This window comes from Gracilinanus agilis, chromosome 1, assembly GCF_016433145.1.
Source record: "Gracilinanus agilis isolate LMUSP501 chromosome 1, AgileGrace, whole genome shotgun sequence".
NCBI lineage: Eukaryota > Metazoa > Chordata > Mammalia > Didelphimorphia > Didelphidae > Gracilinanus > Gracilinanus agilis.
The window spans coordinates 776,126,329-776,143,732 of record NC_058130.1 but is presented as its reverse complement, the minus strand read 5'-3'; the positions used below and the strand labels follow the sequence as shown (position 1 = coordinate 776,143,732).

General features: G+C 44.1%; 1 protein-coding gene across 1 annotated transcript in view; it reads left to right on the top strand.

Moving 5' to 3' along the window:
- Positions 1-2,089: 2,089 nt before the first annotated feature.
- The window catches only part of NIPSNAP1 (nipsnap homolog 1), a 28,280-nt gene continuing 12,965 nt past the window's right edge, over positions 2,090-17,404 (top strand). Inside the window, exons 1-5 of the mRNA XM_044685484.1 lie at positions 2,090-2,131; positions 2,216-2,262; positions 8,511-8,644; positions 10,956-11,001; positions 13,336-13,430. Coding sequence (XP_044541419.1) covers positions 2,090-2,131; positions 2,216-2,262; positions 8,511-8,644; positions 10,956-11,001; positions 13,336-13,430 — 364 coding nt within the window. The remainder of the gene's footprint in view (positions 2,132-2,215; positions 2,263-8,510; positions 8,645-10,955; positions 11,002-13,335; positions 13,431-17,404) is intronic.

Genomic DNA, 17,404 nt, shown 5'->3' with positions numbered 1-17,404 from the left:
ACTCATCCACTGTACCACCTAGCTACCCCTAATTCCCTTTATTTTTCAGAGGAAGAAACTGAGACCCAGAAGAGAAAATGATTTATCTCAAGGTTCTGTAGGCACCAAGTCAGCCCCACATCAGCAAGCATTTATTAAGTATTTACTGTGTGCACTGAGCTAAGCTCTGGGAATACAAATCCAGTAGAACCTCGTTTTACTCAAACTCAGCACCCATGAATTCAGGCATATGCGAATGGCAATGGAAAAAGAGGCAGAAAAATAAAGGTTTTCAAATCGGTGCCACTTTCCCGAGTGGTGTCAAGTCTCCCAGCAGTTCGCCCAATCACATTCATTCTCACTCCCAGAAGTGTTAGTGTGAGTCATTACGGTGTTTGGTGCCTGACATTAGCTCCCGAATCGGTCTCCATCCAGAGTTTTCTCTCGTACCGTGCCGGGTCTCCGTCAGAGCAGTGCTTCTCTTTGTTTCATTAATGCTATCGAGTTTCTCCCCACTGGCCCCCAAAGTACGAGCGGAGTGCTGCTGGGAGCTCTAATAAGCCTAAGAAAGTCGGAGAGTGCCTTGGTAAGTTTGTAGAAGAAATACTAAAAAATGGGGCTCACTCTTCTGGGTGATTTCCAACTTGGGTGAAGGATCTTGGAACGTATTGGTTGAGCAAACCGAGTTCTGCCGGACAAGCAAAAAGAAAGACAGTCCTTGCCCTCAAGGAACTGCTACTTGATTGAGGAAGACTGTACCTACGAGGAAGCTGCAAAGCAGAGGGGGATGGAGGAAGGAATGATGGGAGAGGCACAATAGGAAAAGTCGAGAAGAGTAAACGGAGGCATGTCCTAGCTTTGTGACCCTGGGCAAGTCACAACCTTGATTGCCCAGCCCTTGCCACTAATCTGTCTTAGAAATGATACTAAGGCAGAAGGTAAGGGTATAATAAAAAAAAAATTTTTTTTAAGAGTAAATGGGTGGCAGCTGAGTAGTTCAGTGGATTGAGAGTCAGGTCTAGAGATGGGAGGTCCTGGGTTCAAATCCGGCCTCAGACATCTCCCAGCTGTGTGACCCTGGGCAAGTCACTTGACCCCCATTGCCTACCCTTACCACTCTTCCACCTAGGAGCCAATACACAGAAGTTAAGGGTTTAAAAAAAAATAGTAAATGGGTGGCAGCTGGGTAGCTCAGTGTATCGAGAGCCAGGTCTAGAGATGGGAGATTCTAGGTTCAAATCTGGCCTCAGACACTTCCTAGCTGTGTGACCCTGGGCAAGTCACTTGACCCCCATTGCCTAGCCCTTACCACTCTTCTGTCTTGTAATTAATACATAGTATTGACTCCTAGACGGAAGGTAAGGGTTTTAAAAAAAAAAAAAAGAGTAAATGGAGGTCTAGTAGGAGCCCTTCTAATCAGAGGGAGGAGCCCTAGTGAGTTCCAGGGTGGATGTGATCTTCCAGGCTGAAAAGCTTTCTGGGGCATGATAGAAAGGCCCAGAGGACCCCAGCCTGGTTGTCTCCTCAGAGGCTTTGGTTCACCCATTTGAGGGCTTACGTTGTTACTGGTTTTTTAAAAAAATAAGATTTATTAAGCTCTCACTGTATATCAGAAACTGCACTAAATGTTTTGCAACTATCTCATTTGAACCTCATAACAACCCTATGAGGTAGGAGCAATTATCTCGTTTACTATTGAGGAAACTGAGGTGGTAAGTATGTATGTGTCTTGCCCAGGGTCACACAAATGGTAAATGTCTGAAGTAAGATCTGAACCCAGGAAGATGAGTCCTCCTGACTCCAAACCTGGCACTCTAACCACTGTGCTACCTTCCTTGCCCTGGTAAGAGTCCATAGAGAAGAGTAAAGTTTAAGGTTGAAAAAGCCAATTGGGAGGCAGAATGTGAAGGACTTTGAAATGCAAATAAAGGAGTTCCTATTTGATCATAGCAGGAATAGGGAGCTACTGCAATTTATTGAGTAAGAGGAGTGACCTATTTAGATCTGTACTTCAGGAAAATCACTTTAATGAGGAAGAAGAGCATGGATTGGAGTGCGGAGAGATGGGGCAAGAAGGAATTAGGAAGCCACTGCTACTGCAAGAGGTGGCATGGGGCTGGACCAGAGTGGTGGCTATATGAGTGGAGAGAAGGTGATATGACACACTGAACAGCATGTGGAAGGAAAGGTTAGGACCATAAAATTTCAACCTGAAAGGTTCTTAGAATGATCCAAGCCAACCACTTCATTGCACAGAAAAGGGGACTTGGCTTCGGGGAGGAGACATGACTTACCCAGAAGTAAGTAGCAGGATTCAAACATAGAACTGATTCTGAATTCTTGGCTCTATCCTCTACTCTAGTAGATCCCCCAGTATCAGCTCCAGCAAAGAGGTCTCATAGATTCTAGGACCTGGAAGAGACTTGTAGAAATCATGTCCAGAATGTAATTTTATTGTCAATTAATAACCACTTATTTTATTTCCTTTCTACCTCCTTTGCCTTGAAAAAGAAAAAAAAAAGGAAAATAAAACTTTTAGTGAATGTGCATAGCCAAATAAAACAGTTTTCCACACCGGCCATGTCCAAAAAAATGCATATCTCATTATGTACCTTACCACTAATTATGTACTGCTGGTTGTGTACCTTATCACTTCTCTGTCAGGAGTTGGGTAGCAGGCTTCACAATCAGTCCTTGGAAATCAGGGTTAGTCATTACACAGATCAGAGTTCTTTATTTGGCTTTACAATGTTGGTATTATGTACATTGTTCCCCTGGTTCTGCTGACTTTGCTTTGCATCAGTTCATATAAGTCTTCTCAAGTTTCTCTCCAACTATCCCTTTCATCATTTTTAATGGCGCAGCAGTATTCTTGTACCTTGATTTATTCTGCCATTCCCCAACTGATGGAAGCCCCTTTCCTTTCTACTTCTTTGCTACCACAAAAAGAGCTGCTCACAATGATTTTTGTCCACATTAGCCCTTTCTCTCTTTTCTTTGATCTCTTCATAGCATGAAGCTGATAGTGATATTTGTTGGGTCCCAACTTAGGGGGACTTTTAGGATCCATTTCCCACATGTATGAAGCAGAATCTAGATTCGAACCTGAAATCAAATGCTCTTAACTGCTATATCCCACAGTCTCTGAGGTAGTAAGTGTGGGGCACGAGCTGGGTCTTGAAAAATGGGCTCCAGGTGTAGAGGAGAGGACATCCCAGGCTGTGAGCATATGGAAGTGGGAAAGAGAGAGGAAGAGTCTGCATTTAGTGATGAGATCGCTCGGCTCGAGGGGCAAGGCGAGAGGAATTAGAGAGATGGTGAGGGCCAGATGATGGAGAGCTTCAATGCCAAGCAAAGAGTTTAGGTTTTATTTTGTACCCAATGGGGAGCCATTGGAGATTTATGAGTGGCACGGAGACAGGATGGAAGTTATTTTTCAGGAAGAAAAACATTGCCTATTCAGAATGAATTGGAGAGCAGAGACTGGAGGGGAGGAGGCCTGTTAGGAAACTACTACAACAGGTCAAGTGGGCAGCTAGATGGCACAGTGGATAGAGCGCCAGATCTGGAGTCAGGAAGGCTCATCTTCCTGAGTTTAGATCTGGTCTCAGATACTTCCTAGTTGTGTGACCCTGGCCAAGTCACTTCACCCCATTTGCCTCCATTTCCTCATCTGGAAAATGAGCTGGAGAAGGAAATGGCCAACCCCTTGAGTATCTTTCCTTTAAAAAAAAAACAAAAACAAAATAAACCTGTTTGCCTCAGTTTCTCCATCTGAAAAATTAATTGGAGGAGGAAATGTCAAACCACTGTAGTATTTCTACCAAGAAAACCCTCAGATCGGGTTACAAAACATTAGATACAACTAAAATGAAGGAACAATGCAACAGGTTGAGTAAGGCTACAAAAGGCCTAGATTAATGACTGGGGGTGGAGAGAGATCTAAAAATCTACTGGACAACTCTAATACCCAGTTCCAACATGCCCGCTTGGGCATGGAGCCCTGGAAAATGGGCGCCATTTATAACAGGGTATTGGGATGGGCTGGCAGTGTGGAAACCAAGACTTGAAAGTTGTATTTGGTTCAGAATTTGCTCTGAATATAACCTTGTGCAAATAATTTATAAAAGCCTGAAACATGAACCTTGGGGAAGAGTCCTATTCGTTCAGTTAGTAACCCTAAATTGGCCCTTAATGTCTTACAGAGAACTTAACAGTGAATAAAACTGGGTTATATAGCAGTAGAATATAGCTGGAGTTGGATGAGTGAGGGGAGTCTCGGATTCAAATTCTGCCTTTGATTCTTCCTGGCTGCTTGACCAAGGACCAGTCACTTAGGGACTTAGGTCCCAGCCTCAGTTTCCTGCTCTATAAAATGGGAATGATAATTAACTGTGGTACCTACTTCACAAGGTTGAATAGGATGAATGATAGCAAATGCTTCATAAACTTTAGGGTATCATATATTTGCCTGTTATTAATAATATTCTTAATGATAATATTAATGTTTAAAGATGAGTCAATCCCATTATTTTCAGATGGAGAAACTGAGACCCAGAAAAACGTGGGTGCTCTTGGATTGGTTCACCCCAGGAATAAAGTGGGCTCACTTTGCCTGCTTTGGGAGAGGGCGATGAAGGTGAAATATTTGATTATTTCTGTTGTGTGCTCTGAGGTCTCCCTTTACCCCAGTTCCTCCTGGACTCGATTTACCATTGGGCTAGACCCTAGAGGGAATCTTGCCGCTCAACAAGCATTTATTAAGCACCACTGTAATCAGGTATTGAATGTACAAAGACAAAAAGCAAACTGCCCAGCCTCCAAGAACTACATTTTATTGTTCCAAACCCTCCATTTTAGAGAAGAAAATGAAGGCCCAGAGTGAAGTGTCTTGTCCAAGGTCTCACCGCTTTGCCAGCAGGACTGCCTCCTGGTTTCTGTGAAGAGCTTCAGGCTAGACTCTGGGGGAACCCGGGCTTTCCCTCAGGAGTCTTGGAGCAGACTGCAAGTTGACTGGATGGCCCAATGGAGAATGCACTGGGCCTGGAGTCAGAAAGCCCAGATTTCAAATCTAGCCTTAGATGCTAACTAGCTTTGTGACCCTAAGCAAGTCATTTCTCTTGTCTATCTCAGTTTCCTCAGCTGTAAAATGGGGATCATCATAGCACCTCCCTTCCAGGGTCGCTGGGAGGATTTTTGTCAAGTGCTTAGCACATAGTAGGTACTTCCTAAATGCACATTCCCTTCCCTGGAAAGGATCTGGCTTTGGCACAGGCCTGTTTGGCTGTTTATCTTGGGCATTTCCAGGGTTAATAAGTGACTAGAGTTTGAAGTCCAAGAACAAAGGTCTTTGCACCTGTAAACAGGGCAGGATCCTGGATTCATCCCTGTCATCACCTCCTCTCTGGGTGACAAACAGGCTCTTTACCTTCTGAGTAGGAAGGAAAAGCAAAATCTGCCCAACCCCCAGCCAAAGGTCATGGTGACCGGCCGGGCACAGCAGCCCCTCACAAGGCCTCCCCGGAGGCAGCTTCTCTGACACTGAGGCCAAGGTCTGCGGCTATGAAATACCAGTCCGGGCAGTGTGGTCCAGGCCCCTGGCAGCCACTTATGAGGAGGGAGCTGAGGCCTGGCCTCTAGCCTGCTGCTCTGGATTAGCTGTGAGACGCTGGCAGGTGATTCCTCTCTTGAGGGGAACATCCTCTGTCTAACCCCCACCCCCACCCCCAGTCCTTACATCCTCTATTCTAAGTCCCCTCCCTTCCCTGACATCCCTTGTTCTAAGTCTCTTCCAGCTCTGACATCCCTTGTTCTGAAGCCCCTTCCAACTCTAACATACCCTGTTCTAAGCCCATTCCAGTTCTGACATCCCCTGTTCTAAGCCCCTCCCTTTCCTTATATCCCTTGTTCTAAGTCTTTTCCAGCTCTGACATCCCTTGTTCTAAAGCCCTTCCCTTCCCTGACAACCCCTGTTCTAAGCCCCTTCCAGCTCTGACATCCCTTGTTCTACCCCTTTTTCATAGTATTTCATAGTATTCTGACACTCATTAAGTGGTTAGAGGCTCTCCAGTAGGGTTTTGGTTTGTTTGGTTTTTAACCATTACCATAATCTTAGAATCAATACTTAATAGGAAGAACAGTGAGGGCTCGGTAATGGGGATTAAGGGATTTGCCCAGAGTTACACAGCAAGGAAGTGTTTGGGGTTAGATTTGAACCCAGGGCTTCACATTTCTAGGCCTGGCTATCTCCACTGAGCTACTTAGCTACCCTTCCAAGCAGGGGTTCTTAGCCTGGGCCCATAAAATCATTTTAAAAATATATCTTCTGTTGAGAGTGTCTCGCATGTATAATTCTAAATGTGAACATTTAGGGGACGTTTAGGTTAGACAGCGCACGTAGAGAGCACTAGCTTGGGTCCAGGAATACCAGAGTCCAAAGGAAGGGCTGGCGTTAGCAAGGAGAGCCACCATGGCCTAGGAGCCTGGAGAAAAGGAGTGAGAGATCGGTGAGGAGTAAATGTAGCTGCTTGTTCTTCATTTATTTTTTCAGTCATGCCTGACTCTCCATGACCCCCTTTGGGGTTTTCTTGGCAAAGATACTGGAGTGGTTTGCCATTTCCTTCTCCAGCTTATTTGACAGATGAGGAAACAGAGGCAGAGTTATGTGACTTGACCAGGGTCACACAGCTAAAGGACTGGAGTGGTTTGCCATTTCCTTCTCCAACTTATTTGACAGATGAGGAAACAGAGGCAGAGTTAAGTGACTTGCCCAGGGTCACACAGCTAAAATGCTGGATTGGGTTGCCCCTTCCTTCTCCAGCTCATTTGAACAGATAAGATAACTGGGGCAAATTTGACTTGTCCAGAGTCATACAGATAGGAAGTGTTTGAGGTCAAATTTGAACTTGGGTCTTCCTGACTCCAGACCTGGCACTTTCTACACTATAGCACCATGTAGCTGGCCTCAAACTTCTCTGGTCAGTAGGAGCTAATCTCTACTGAGTCATAGAGGAGTGAGATTGGAGATGGAGGATTGGAACAATGGCTGCGGGGTTTGGGGGGAGAGTATGATGAGGAGATAATCAGGGGCTCATAGTCTAAGGGCTGGAAGAGACCTTAAAGTCGGTCATCTGCTCCAACATACTCATTTTCCTGAAGAGGAAACTTGAGGCAGAGTAGTTCAGTGACTTACCCAAGGTCACATAGCTAGGAAGTATCCAAGATAGGATTCTAACCCATGTCTTCTTGCCTCCAAAGCGCTCTATCCACCACATGAGATAAATGAAGGGATAAAGCATTTGCTAATAAGCATTTACTATGTGCACAATAATCCGTGCAGGGATGGGAATACAAGCTGGAAAGTCGAGCTGGTCCCTGCCCTCAAGGAGCTTACATTCTAATGCAGAGGAGACAACACAGGGAAGGTTTCAGCCACAAGTCCCATGGAAAAATGCCAAGGCTTCTGGTGCCAAGAACTTTCTGGGCTTTTAGAACATGTAGCTTCCATACCTCTAGGAGTCGTTTCTTTCTTTTTTAAAGCCCTTAAGTTCTGTCTTAGTATCATTTCTAAGACAAGAGCATCAAGGGCTAGGCAATCGGGGTTAAGTGACTTGCCCAAGGTCACACCACATTTGAACCCAGGTCTGCCTAGCTTTCTATTCATTGTGTTAGCTAGCTGCCCCTAGGAGCAGTTTCTGAGCTGCATCCCCATTGGGGTGACCTCCCAGGAAGATGGCTGCAGGGTGGGGCTGGCTGTATGGTTATTCCCGAGGCTCTGGGGCTCAAACCTCTACACTGTCTGCAGCAGGGTCTGAGAGGAGGCCTCCATGGTCAAGGTGATGGTGGAAGATGGTTTGACTGGATAAAATTACTCAATAATCAACGAATAAAAGGAAATCTGCATAGGGAGAAGGCTCAGTTGAAGTCTGATAATATAAACTCCTAGATCTGTGTCAGCCTCATCTATGGGGTTTTTACCTTCTTGTTGAACGATCATTGGTTTGGGGGTGGGTTGGAAGTTGAGACGATGAAGGCTAATCCAGGATTAAGTATTATCAGGATGTAATGAGGCCAGGAAGCGATACCATTAAATGAAGAAAATGTTGGATTTGGATCCAGTGGTCCGGGGTTCAAATCTTGCCCTAGCACCTTGGCTTTCCTTTCCATGTCTTAGTTTTCTTATCTGTAAAATGGGGGAGTTGGACTAAATGACCTTCAAGACCCCTTCCATCTCTAGATTTCTGATCTCTGATATTAGCTTTGTGACCCTGGACAAATCACTTAACCCTGTTATCGTAGGTACTACCTATGACCTATAATGCCTGAGACCCTATGAATTTACCTGTGGGTAAATCACTTTCCCTTTCAGGGCCTCAATTCCTCATCCATAAAATGAGAGCATTGAATCCAACCAACCCAGAGGTCCCTTCCAACTCTAAGCCCGAGATTCCATGGACGGAATTGGGGCAGAGGGAAAGATGAGGTCATAGTTTATTCCACCTGTCAGCCATGACTCTCTGACCTCCCTGCTTTCTCAGGACCTACTCGAAAGACAGTGAAAGCAGCTGGTTCCGTTCCCTCTTTGTCCACAAAGTGGATCCCCGGAAGGATGCCCATTCTACCCTCCTATCAAAGAAGGAGACCAGCAACCTGTACAAGATTCAGTGTGAGTATCTTCCCCTTCTCTCTTCTCGTCTCCCTTCTCTTTACTTTCCCTCCCTGTTGGAGGTTCCTGAGTTCCTTTTTTTTCAGGGAACAGACAGAACCTTTGGGCTCAAAGTGGACACAGGAGTAAATAAGACATTATTTTGTTAAGTTCAACATGAACTTATGTTCCTGAGGGGCAGCGTGGTATATTGACTAGGCTAGTGCTTTGGAGTCAGGAAGAGCTGTCTTTTAAGTCCTGCCTCTGATTTATACTGGATATATGACCTTGGCCAAGTCACTTCCAAGGAGCTCTCTAAGCCTGTGAATTGTCAGTTGGTACTTGTGGAGGGAACATCCACATATAGAATTGACATGTCTAGGTCACCTTTTCCTGATAAATAACAATGATCCGTGTATCTCCCCTAAAGCCTTCTGCCTAAACTTGACTAGGTGGTTACTCTGGGCTTTGGAAGGCTAAATCAGCAGTAGGTAAGTCCTGCCAAGTCTTACCAATCAATTCATTGGAGAGCATTTTATTAAGCACTTCTTCCAGCCAGGAAAGGCTTTGGAGAAGCCCTTTAAGCCTTCCCCAGGAGGCCTTCCTATCCTTCTTAATTCTAGTGCCTTCCCTCTCAATTTCCTGTTTCTCCTCTCTATACTTTGTACATAGTTGCATGCATGTTGTCTTCCTTATTAGGCTGTAAGCTCCTTAAGGGCAGGGACTGCTTTTGCCTAGCACTCAGCACAATATCTGGCACATAGTAGGCATTTGGTTATTGACTGACCTGAAGCCCAGAGAAGAGAAGTGACTTCCTCCAGGTCACACAGATGCTAAGTGTCTGACCTTAGGCCTTCCTAATTCCCCAAGTCCAGAACCCTGTCCACTGCACCATGGAGGCACTCCTACCCTCAAGGAACTGGTATTCCTTCCATTGGTGTAAGAAGTCACAGCCTCCTTGTGCTTGTCTCTCTATGGCCCTTTGGGACACCTGAGGCTCCAGCATGCACTGGTGTTCTCCATGATGAGTCTTCCTGACTCTGCTCCCAATACTCTATCCATTATGCCATCTAGTTGCCCTAGATCTGAGGTCAAATCCAACCTCAGATCCTTACCAGCTGTGTGAACCTGAGCAAGTCACTTCAATTCTAGCTGCCTCAGTTTCCTCATCTGTAAAATGGAATGCAGTACAATCATTGCACTCACCTCCTGGGGTTGCTAACTAAGTCTTCTGCAAGGTGAGTGGAGCCTTAGCCATCTCGTCCTTTTTCTAACAGACGTTTCTTATTTCCCCCATGCCCTTTCCTTTTATAATAATAACAAGAGCATATTTACACAGTGCTTTAGGGTTTCCAGAGCCCATGATTCTTTAAGGCTTGTAAAGTTTTCCATGTTATTGCAATTGATCTTATTTTAAATATTTATTTGAATGTCTTGGTGGACGTTTAGTTTGGAGCCTGCTAGCGAGGAGGATCTGAATCAGAAATTCCTCGTTTCTGAGTAAAGGTTAGCAAGTGTCGCCTCTGGCAGATCGCTTCCTGTCTGTGGGTCTCTTTCTACACAGATGCTATGAATGGATGATGGCCTTTGGGGAGCCTGAGAGCTCTAATAATGTCAAACGATGACGGCAGCGAGTGTGGCTAGCAGTTATAGAGCACTAACTCTGTGCTAAGCTATTGACAAATTTGGTCTCATTTGATCCTCACGACAGCCCCGGGAAATGGCGGCTCTTAACCCCATTTTATAGCTGAGAACACTGAGGCATATGACACTGATATTGTATTCTAAGGTCTGCAAAGTGTTTCCCATACATCCTCTCTTCTCAGACTCATAGCAACCCTTTGAAGGAGGCACTACAAGTCTTCTGATCTTCATTTTTACAAGTGAGGAAACTGAGGCCCACAGATGATGTGTTTTACCCAGGTTCACATAGTGAAGAAGTGTCAGGGAGGGGATTTGACCCTAGTTCTTCTTTCCTGGCTCCATATCTAATGCACTTAAAAAAAAAAAAAAAAACTTTTACCTTCCATCTTAGAATCAGTACTATTTATATTAGTTCCAAGGCAGAAGAATGGTAAGAGTTAGGCAAATGGGGTTAAATGACTTGCCCAGGGTCACACAGCGAGGAAGCATCTATTGCTAGATTTGATCCCAGGACTTTATCTGTAGACCTGGCTCTTAATCCATTGAGGATTACTGCCCCCTAATGCATTCTTAGCTCTAAATTTTGGACAGTTTCTTCTCTCCTCTTTTCCGTGAGTCATTCCCTTTGGGTTTGCCTGTTTACACAAATCCCCAAATAATTGGCTCTTCTCTGATTGGTTTGTTACAGTTCACAACGTGAAGCCTGAGTGTCTGGATGCCTACAACAGCCTGACGTGAGTCTTCTTCCCACTTTTTGTTCTTTTGGCCCTGATAGGCCGAGGTGTCCAGCCCAGCCTTGTGGCCTCTGCCTGCCTTCCAGTGCCAAGGCTTGTCCCCAGCCTCCTCTTGCTGCTGTGTTGTTTCAACACATCCAGCCAAGGTTTATAAAGTCAGTCCTGTGTGCTAGACACAATGTATTAAGGCATTCCCTGTCCTCAAAGGGCTTATATTCTATTGAGATGGAACATATCCGCCTAAATGAAGTCAAAATGTGTACAAAACAATTTTGATTCTATGGGGTGGGAGATGATAGTCTCAGCTAGATGGCACTTGAGAGCTGAGTCTGGAAGGTGTCTAGAGAGCTTCCAGCCACGGGGCGCAGCCTGTGTACAGATATGGAGATGTGGAGGCTGGAGATGGGATATTATGTATAAGGACAGGAAAGAGACTCAGTAAGTAAAGGAATATATTATTAGCCTAGTTAGGGAGGGAGGGAGGGAGAGAGAGAGAGAGAGAGAGAGAGAGAGAGAGAGAGAGAGAGAGAGAGAGAGAGAGAGAGAGAATTAAGTGCTTTCCCAGCATAAGTTGCTGAGAAAATTGTTGCCTGCATTGGGAAAATCTGGGACTTCCCTCCTCCCAAGGAAATTCAGTTTCTAATATCCCTTTCAAAAGAAATCAAATTGCATATGTTTCCCCCTTCCCATTTAATTTATTATAAGATTACAGAGCTAGAAGAAAAGACCCTAGAGACCATCTTGGTCCAATCATGATATTTTACAGAGGGAGAAACTGAGATCTAGAGAGGGCAAATAATTTGTCCAAAGTCATACCAGGGAGTAAATGGCAAAGCTGGGGTTTGGACTTGAGCCCTCTTTCCAAAGTTTTCTGTTATTCCCCATCCCCAAAGCCATAGCCCAGCTCCAGAATGGATGGAAATATTTCTTCTGGTCATAGGCTTCATCAGTACAGCCCTGCAAGCTGAGGGTAGACAGAGAGGGGGAAATATGGTGCTTTGGAAGGAGCCTTCTCAGCCTGGGTGTCCAAGAAGCCATACACACCTCTGGGCATGAACAGAGCTCACTCCAGCCATAAAATTCTTTGGGGCAAGCTGTACTCTTTACATTTTTATTGAGATGAAAACACACATCCATTGAAATGAAGACAAAATATATACAAATCATTTTGATTGTGTTGATTTTTTTGGCCCCCTCCACACAACTAGAGTTGCTTTCCAAGAATATCCTGGGGGTTTGTAATTTTTCAACCCAAATATGACTCCTTAGATAATTTAGAGAATTGCCTGAAACCCAGAGAGGTGACGATTTTCCCAAATTCACACAGCCAGTAAGAAGTCGTTCATAGGAGATCTAAACTTACAAGTTACCACAGAGGCCATCTAGATGGATCTTCTTATTTTAATCATGGGGAAACTGAGGCCCAGAGAAGTTGATTAATTTGCCCTTGGTCCCATAGGTAAGTGACGGAGCCTGGATTTAAGCCAAAGTCTTTCTGACTAAGCCCAGTTTCCTGTCTGGTCTACCAAACTGCACTTAGGTCTTAAGGTTAGAAACAAAAAATGTCACTTTCCCCCCTTCAACTTAAGGAGTCTGATATATTTAGATGGATGAAGGCTAATTGATGGAGGCTTTGTGAATACCCATTTTAATTTTTTGGAATTTGGGGGTGATTTTCCCTCTCCTTCTTCATTTTAAATCACTGAATGAATAGCTCACAGTCAAATTGTCCAGGCCAGGTTATGGAACACTTCCTCCAGACAGCTTGTGAGGTGGACAATTTAAGTACTGCTTTCCCCCAGGTGGAGCTTAGTGGATAGAGAATTATTCTCAAAGTCAAGAAAGCCTGGGGTCCTGCCTGTGAGACACTGGCTTTTTGACCCCAGGAAGGTCAAATTTTCAGTGCTCTAGATAATTCTCTAACACTATAAGCTAAGAGACAAATTCTACATTGTGAGAGGGAGTTTCTTCTTCTGGTAATTCAAAATACCAAGGAAAGGAAAGGAAAGGAAAGGAAAGGAAAGGAAAGGAAAGGAAAGGAAAAGAAAGGGAAAAGAGAAAAGGGAAAGGAAAGGAAAGTCCTCATTTCACTGATTAGAAAACTAAGAGTCAATGAGGTGAACTTAAGTTGCCAAAGGTAATGGAAGTGGTAAAAGGAATGATTCCATTGTTTTGGATCAGGACCATTTCCTATAGGATGCCCAAGACTAGATGGCAGTGAAAGTGGGAGATGGATACCCAGCCACATCCTTCTCTGACCAGGCTGGGCCCTATGTGACTGGGGAGAGAAAGCAGAGCTCTAATTTATCCTCATCTTCTTTTTGCTTTTTGCAGGGAAGCAGTACTCCCCAAGCTTCACCTGGACCCAGACTACCCTTGTGCCCTGGTAGGGAACTGGAATACCTGGTATGGGGAGCAAGACCAGGCAGGTAAGCCCTCAGCTTTAGCCTGGAGGAATAGAATTAGTGCCCAGTGTCTCCAAGACCTCCCCCTTCCCTTCCCTCACTCCTTCCCTCACTCCACTGTCTCGCCAATGACCCCTACTTTTCTCTCCCTGGCTGGCCACTGAACCTCCATTTTTATCCCTGGCAGAGGGAACCCAAACATCACTCTCCACTCTGACCTTTCTCAAAGGTGGGCATCCTGTGCCTCCCAGACTCTGCCATCTAGACTATAGTTGCACTCTTAGGACTTCTGGTCCTTTCCATTGGCCCTGTGACTGCATTCTCTTACATGTATTTTCCCCAGCTAGAGTGGTAAGTTCGTTCTGTGAGGGTAGACACTTTTCTTCTTTTTCTGTTTATATCACCAACACTTAGCACAATGCTTGGCACATAGTAAGCCTTTAATATTGCTTTTCGTTCATTCATCCATCCATTCATCATCCTCATTTTAGACATGAGGAAACTGCAGTTCAGCAGAAAGAGAAGCATAAAGTTTTAAAGCTAGAAGGAATCAGAGAGGTCATCTGCCCCACCCCTGTAATTTTACACAAGAGAAAACTGAACCCCCAAAGGGTCAAGTTATTTGTCCTGTTACTTGACTCATAAGTAGTAGAGTTTGGACTTGACCTGGGGTAGTCAGAGGGCTCTTCCCACACCACCTCCAGCTATAGAATAGAGAAGCCAAAGAAGGCATAAAGATCCCTTGGAATATTGAGCTGTTTCTTCCTTCCGTCCTCAAATGCAGAAGACATATTTGGGGAAGGACATTTTTAAGTTAGAGACCCTCCGACGGATGACAGCCAAGATGGAGAATTGATCTCATGCAAGATGAGGATATGTTGAAGGAACTGAGGCTATTTAGCATGGGGAAGAGAAGACTCAGGGCAGACAGGACAGCTGTTTTCACTTATTTGAAAGGCTACCATGAAAAAGAGATTAGCCTTGTTTTGCTTGGTCTCAGAGGGAAGAACTAGGAGCAGTGGGAGCAAACTACAAAGTGGCTGATTAAGGTTTGATATCAGGAAAAATTACCTAACAGTGAGAGCTGTCCCCCACTGAGATGGGAAGTGGTGAACATCTCCTTATTAGAAGCAAGCAAAGGTTGGAAGAACTTTGTGAGGGAAATTTATCCTGTATTTATTCTGTATGCAAGAGACAGAGTTAATAACTGGGATAGATCACTTAGCTCTCGGTGCTCTGGACTAGGGGTGTCAAAATTAGATAGAAATGAGGGATCACAAAACCATATTTAAGGATTTTTACTAGATATATATTCATTTAGAAAACCATACATCAACATTATCTATGTTCTGTAGTATTTGGAGGCAGCTGGGTGGTATAATGATTGGAACATCAGGCCTGGAGTCAAAAAACCTGAGTTCAAATCTAGCCCCAGGCACTTCAGAGTTGTGTGACCCTGGTCAAGTCATTTTATCTTCTTGGTCTTATTTTCCTCATGAATAAAATGAGCTGGAGAAGGAAATGGCAGTATCTTGGTCAAGAAAACCCAAAACGGGGTCAGACATGAGTGAACATCAATAACATTGTATTTTTATTTATTTTGTTAAATATTTCCTAATTGCATTTTAATCTAGTTCCTGTGTTTGACACCTCTTCTCTAGACCACCTTCCATAATTTGAAGAAAAGGTGCCAATCTGCATTGGAAAGAGGGAGTTTTCTCGTCTGGGAGTTCCCCATACCAACCTACCTCTGTTTATTTATGTACATGTTTTTGACTCCCCAGTAAAATATAACAGTTTTTGAAGGTAGGGATTTCCCCCCTTTTTGTCCTTATTATAGATCTGTAATCCTATGACTTAATTTTTTTTAAACAAACCAAAAAACCATCTTTCCAAAGGGACAATGGGTTTAGCACAATGGCTGGTACATCATTGCTAATTTTTTTAACCCTTACTTTCTGCCTTAGGAACAACTCTAAGACAGAAGGGCAAGGGCTAGACAATCTGGGTCAAGTGACTTGCCCAGGGTCACACAGCTGAGAAGTGCCTGAGGCCAGATTTGAACCTAGAACCTCCCATCCCTAGGTCTGGCTCTCAATCCATTGAGCCACCTAGCTGCCCCCCCCAGGTCAAATTTGAACCCAGGTCCTCCCCCAGATCTGATGCTCATGCCACATAGCTGCCCCCCACATAATAGATCATTAAGAAATGCTTGCTGATTGATTGATGTTTTAGAGGAAATCCTTGTTCATGTCTGGCGTGGATTACCTAACCTCAGACGTCACTTCCAAAGCTAAGACTAAATGATTGCTTTCTCTCCAAGGATTTCCCATAATCAATTGAAAGAGACCTAAAGGGCATTTCATACTGAATAATGAGCCCCCACCTATAGCATCTCTGAAAAATAGTCTCCTAGTCCTTGTTGTGCCCTTTATTTGTTCAGTGAATTTTTAGGTATGTAAATGAAGGATTTGCAATGATCTCTGGGCTGTTTTATCTTGCCAGAGCTGCTCTGTGTTCCAATCTGCTGAGATCATTTTGAATCCTGTTTCTGTCACTTATTGAATCAGCTGTTCCTGCCAGCTTTGTGTCATTTGGAGATTTAGTAAGAGTTCCTTCTGTGTCTTTATTCACAGAATTTCAGAGCTGAAAGGGCCCTCCAAAGATGCCTAACATAATCCACGCCCCAGAAATAATCCCTTCTACAATATCCCCAACAAGAGGTCATGGAGCCTTTGCTCGAAAGCCTCTAGTGAGGAGGAGAAATCCATTTTTCCATGCTGTAGCCTCCATTTTTGGACAGCTCCAATTGTTCAGAAGCTGAAATCTACCTCTCTGTAACTTTCACTCGCTGAATGAATAAATGAATGAATGAAAAGGCTTTTATTAGATGCTTATGATGTACCCAGACTGTTAAGGACTGTGGAATCAATCGGTTAATAAATATTAAGTATTAGTTACCTACTGTGTGCCTGACACTCTTGTAGGTATTGGGAACACATATACAAAGAGTGAAATGAACCCTACTTATAAGACGCTTCCATTCCATTCGAGTGGTGGCAACAAATGTATGTGTTTAAATCTATGCAGCTTTAATATATTGTGAATAAAAACAGGTATAAGAAGGACTTCTACAATAGAAAGGAGAGAGAGAATTATTAAAACAGACAGTCCCTGCCCTCAAGGAACTTGTATTCTAATGGGGAAAATAGCACATAGAATGGATGTATATATATTGGGCTGGGAGTCAGGAAGACTTATCTTCATGAGTTCAAATCTGGCCTCTGACACTTCCTAGCTGTGTGACCCTGTCCAAGTCACTTAACCCTGTTTATCTAAGTTTCCTCATCTGTAAAAATTAGCTAGAGAAGGAAAGGGCAAACTACTCCAATATCTTTGCCAAGAAAGACCCCAAATGGGGTTGTTAAGAGTTAGACATGACTGAAATGGCTGAAAAGCACAAAGAGAGGAGAGATAGCCAACTGGTAGGGGTATTTCAATTTGGAAAGTTACTCAGAGGGGCAGCTAGGTGATTCAGTGGATTGAGAGTCAGCCCTAGAAACTGGAGATCCTGGATTCAAATCTGGCCTCAGATACTTCCTAGCTGTGTAACCCTGTGCAAGTCACTTAACCCCCATTGCCTAACCCTTATTACTCTTCTGCCTTGTGACCATACACAGTATTGATTCTAAGACAGAAAGTAAGAGTGTTGTTGTTTTTTAATTTCAAAGGAAAGATATAGGAATGGTGAGCTGAGAAGATTTAACCTGGCCTTTTCAGAATCAGTGACAGAGATGATTTGATTTTCTTCCAAAACTGGAGGGTAGTATTCAGTAGACACACCTGCAGTAGCATGGTGGCTAGTAAGATTGTGAATGAAATGAAATATGGTTGGAGTCAGACCCCCACATGTAGTGAGCAACTGAGGTAACCACCAGTCAGCAGAAATTCTCCAAGAGAGGAAATCCAGGAATGAAAGAGTTAAGTTCTTCTAGGAC